The sequence below is a fragment of the Triticum aestivum genome, chromosome 5B, assembly GCF_018294505.1.
Source record: "Triticum aestivum cultivar Chinese Spring chromosome 5B, IWGSC CS RefSeq v2.1, whole genome shotgun sequence".
NCBI classification, from domain to species: Eukaryota; Viridiplantae; Streptophyta; class Magnoliopsida; order Poales; family Poaceae; genus Triticum; species Triticum aestivum.
The window spans coordinates 703,244,546-703,248,586 of record NC_057807.1 but is presented as its reverse complement, the minus strand read 5'-3'; the positions used below and the strand labels follow the sequence as shown (position 1 = coordinate 703,248,586).

The 4,041-nt window shown below is 47.1% G+C and overlaps 1 protein-coding gene across 1 annotated transcript; it reads right to left on the bottom strand.

The window, feature by feature from the left end:
• Positions 1-2,879: 2,879 nt before the first annotated feature.
• LOC123115347 (uncharacterized) lies at positions 2,880-3,725 on the bottom strand. The gene is made up of 2 exons (XM_044536519.1): positions 3,167-3,725; positions 2,880-3,045 (listed from the first exon to the last, which is right to left on the bottom strand). The coding sequence occupies exons 1-2, from the start codon at positions 3,723-3,725 to the stop codon at positions 2,996-2,998; spliced, it is 609 nt and encodes a 202-aa protein (XP_044392454.1). The 3' UTR covers positions 2,880-2,995.
• Positions 3,726-4,041: the final 316 nt, after the last annotated feature.

The window sequence follows — 4,041 nt, the reverse complement described above, 5'->3', positions numbered from 1 at the left end:
TTTATCGAAAATCTCATTTCTGCCACATGTAGTTAAGAAATTTACTCCGGTATGCTTATGAGGTGGGGAAGGATAAAAAGGATTTATTCCTTATGACAATTAAATACATCTAACATTCTTAAGATGTTGCTCCACATTTCTACCTATTCTCTCAACATGCACACCATCCACGTCATCATCATGCCACATCATCAATACTAAATAGGAGCAACCCATGCAGCATGTCCACGTCAGAATATACTCACCTCAGCAATATTCCCACCCACGCCTCTTCGTTATTTTCTGTACTACACCCTCACACCCAATCGCTTGCTGGCTTACTCCCTGATGAAGTGTTTTTCCATCGGGTCCTTTCCTTTAATGTTCCAGCCACCATCCATTAAATCCCGTATATGCCCTTCCGTTTCATCCTCCCACTATTTCATACATTTAATCCAAAGGATTAATTGTTGAGGCAGTCGAGCGGCCGGTTTATTGTGCTACGTTCCCAATTCCCATGCGTCTTCCTCCCTGGCGTGATACGTTCCCAATTCCCATGCGTCTTCCTCCCCGGCTAACGCCAGTGAATTTCTACTTCGGCAAGGAGATATCAATCCCATATTTGCACTGCACAGATCGACTAAATTGAATATGTGTGCGGCTGCAGTAGCCGCTGGTGTGCAATTAGCCAGCCTGGCTTCTTGGCGCTCTGGTTCTCGGATCGCTCGTCATCATCTTCGCCGGCGAGCCTCTGGTGTACTTTCCTCCGAGCCATCAGCTTTCATATTCCTTTCGAACGACCGGAGACATGGAAAATGATGAGCGGACAAACATGCAGGCAAGACAAAAAATCACTGGCGGCGCTGGCGAATCAACAACGGCGTGAAGGCTGAGCATGGGCATGTCTGTTTTTGTTTCCTTTTTCTTTCATAATCTTGGCGTCCGTTTTGTGAAGGGTCACCTTTGACTTCCCTTCTTAGCATGTCAGGGGATCTGATGGGTGCTACAGCATCTAGTGCCATCCTATCAGCCTGTAAGATCTTTAGAAGTTTATGATTCATTTGTTTTCTTCATTCACTAATGGCTGTGACTTGGGAGTACTAATCATTATGTTTGATCCAGCTCAGGATTTGCCATGCCAAGAGTTTGGCAGCGGTGCTGAAGCTGGGAGTGTTTAAGTCAGCTCAAAGGATGGAATGTCCCATGGGGATACCGTCGACGGGTGTCCAGAAGTTCCCATTGGATGTGTTCCTATTCCAGGACATGAAGAAGTTCTGTGAAGTGATTAGCATATTAGACTTGCAAACCACGTGCTTGCTTCTTGAAATGAAACTTTTTGGTGTTAATAACCTCCTTCCGTTTCTCATATGTGGCAGCCAAGGGCACACCTCTTTTTAGTTCATTCAAATACCTTTGTCTTAGTATATTCTTATAAATATTTTTCGAACAAGATCCTTATCAATATTAAATCAGTAGAATTTGCATGGATTTGAGATCAGGCTCTTCATATGTTGCTAGGTCTAGCTAGGAACAATTGGCCAACCAATATGTATTATGAATACAATTACCAATGTACTTTCATGTTACTTTAGGGGAACACTACTTTCAGGTATCATTAATATCCAATATGTTCTCAAATTTTTGGTGCACTGATATATAGTGGTTTTTCGTATGGAGCTGAATCTTAATGTTTTCACCCCTTATATATGATCATTCTATCCGAAAATAAGTGTTTGGAATCCCGCAGCAACGCGCGGGGTATCTTCTAGTTTAAGCAATTTTCTGAATTAGCCACACATGTACTGTTGGAGATAATCTTGTCATGTGCCTTGTGCACATGCGGCACATGCATGTGTGCACATCATGTAGTTTAGACGGTCATACGACGGTGTAGGTCAATGAAGCTTCAGTTGTCCACGGAATAGAGGTGAGACATCCAGCTGCCGTGCGAGGACGATATAACCGGTGGTGCCGTGTGATACGGTGATGCCGTGAGAAGCGGTAAGACGTGGTAAGGCTGGAGCATGACGGGCTATACGTCAAGTAGGTTGAGCTGGGTGACCCGGTAATGATATGTGCCTGTGTTTGGGTTGTTAGCTAGTGCATGCATGTAGTTTGCTCAGTTCAAGTAGTAGCCGAGTGAGTACCTTTGTTAGTTAGCTGCATGTGAGGTTAGTGGCTAGCTTGGTGCGTGTGCGTTTGCATGATGTCCTAGTCTTGTGCATCCTGGAGTGATTTTCAGAGTGAGAGCGGGTCATGTGTTAGTGGTTTGTGGAGTATGCATAGGTGGCATAGAAGCCGGGCAGGTTGTTGCTCTGGCAGTACGTGTGTGCAGGTTATTAAGTCTTGGAATCAGTTTGGTCAAGCTAATGAGAAGAGAAAAATGTAGTACATGTGTTCTCACCAGGAGCGAAGGCAAAGCTAGTTGTCTCCTGGTGAAGTGTGTGTGCGTGTGGTTTTGTTTCATGGTGTGTGTCCTTGTGTTCTTGAGAGAAGAAAATAGAAACCACAAGAGAGTTCTGAGAGGAAGAGGAAGCGGGGATGCGAGGAGGCAGCGCCAACATGTACTACATCTATATGAAGGTTTTTCTTTCGAACAAAAAGAGCTCTCTTGTCCCAGATTTCCATTCAGAAATTGAAAAAAGAAACATATATAGCAGTTTATGCGTCACACAGACACGCAGAACACCACAGGTAACTGGCCAATCTGGCCAATCAGCCACTACAAGTTCCCATCATGCGCAGGCAGATCACTACCTATCCCATCATGCGCGGGCAGATCACTAGCTTATTACAGTGCCAAGACACACACGTGCGATTCAATAATAAAAAGACTCGCACACGCGATACAAATTTCAGGTAACAAGGCATCATCTACCAGAACAGAAAGAGCTAAAAAATAGAACATCTTGTTATGAAAGGAGCCTCGGAATCCCAGCAGCAGCATCGCCCATTGTCAATCTTGTGTGTCCTCGAACCCCAACCTCTGCTTCCTGCAAAGAATTCAGTTGCTACCCTAGATAGCAATTATGTCGCGGCTTGTAACACCTGTTTGCCTTCTCCTTTCTACATATAACCAAATACGTAATCCAATTAGAAATCAGGAAGATTATTTGACTAGGATTATGCTGGTAGACATGCTCAAAAGTAGCACAATATATCTAGTGTAAAGTGAGTACATACATACCTGCTGTATAGAAGGTGGAGTAGGGATAGACAGGGCCGGAGAAGTGTTGACCCGGTTCAAACACTTGTTGATGCTGCCCGGACTCCAAGCTGATCATGAACACACCCTGTTCCTGCAAGAAAATGCAATCCAACTGCTCGGAGAAACCGATGACGGGCGATTTGATTGTGGCGTATAGTAGTTCTTCCTCGTCCTCATCATCAGAGTATTCAGCAACATCCAAAAGCTCTTCGCCATCATTTTCGTGCTGGGCATAGACATGGAGCCGGAGGAAATCTCCAAGCCAAACAAGGGTATGGCTAACCCATGCGCCTTCATCCCACGAGAACAGCACAATGAAGTTGTCAATGGCGCCGGCCAAACGCAACCGTCCGTCCCTGGCCGGCGCGAGAAAAAAGTGCAGGCCACGTGTAACCTCTGGTGTATCAATCAGTAGCAGCTTCTGCGTCTCCAAGTGAAATTCTACCACCTTTGTCTCCGCTTGACTCATCCAATACACTGCAGTGGCGTTGCCGGCCACGGCGCTCGGCTTGCAACCGAAGTGGAACTCCGGGTCCATGATCGCTGCCACGCGGCCGTCTCAGCTTCCTGTCTTGGAGCTGTAGACGCGGGCGAAGACGTGGATCGGCGGTGGACCCCAGCGCCTACAGCTGTCATACTGGCTGTACGCGAAGACGATGCGGAACGGCGACGAATGGCAGTACCCGCCGTGGGCGTGATCCGCATCGTAGACCAGCGCCGCACCGTAACTCTGCCCGTCGAGGAAGCCAGGCGCCGGCGGGATGAGGTTTTGCTCGCCGGTTAGGGGGTCCCACACCATTAGCTCGCCGTGGTGGCTGGGGACCCAGGGGCCGTAGAGGAGCACGCGGCCGTGG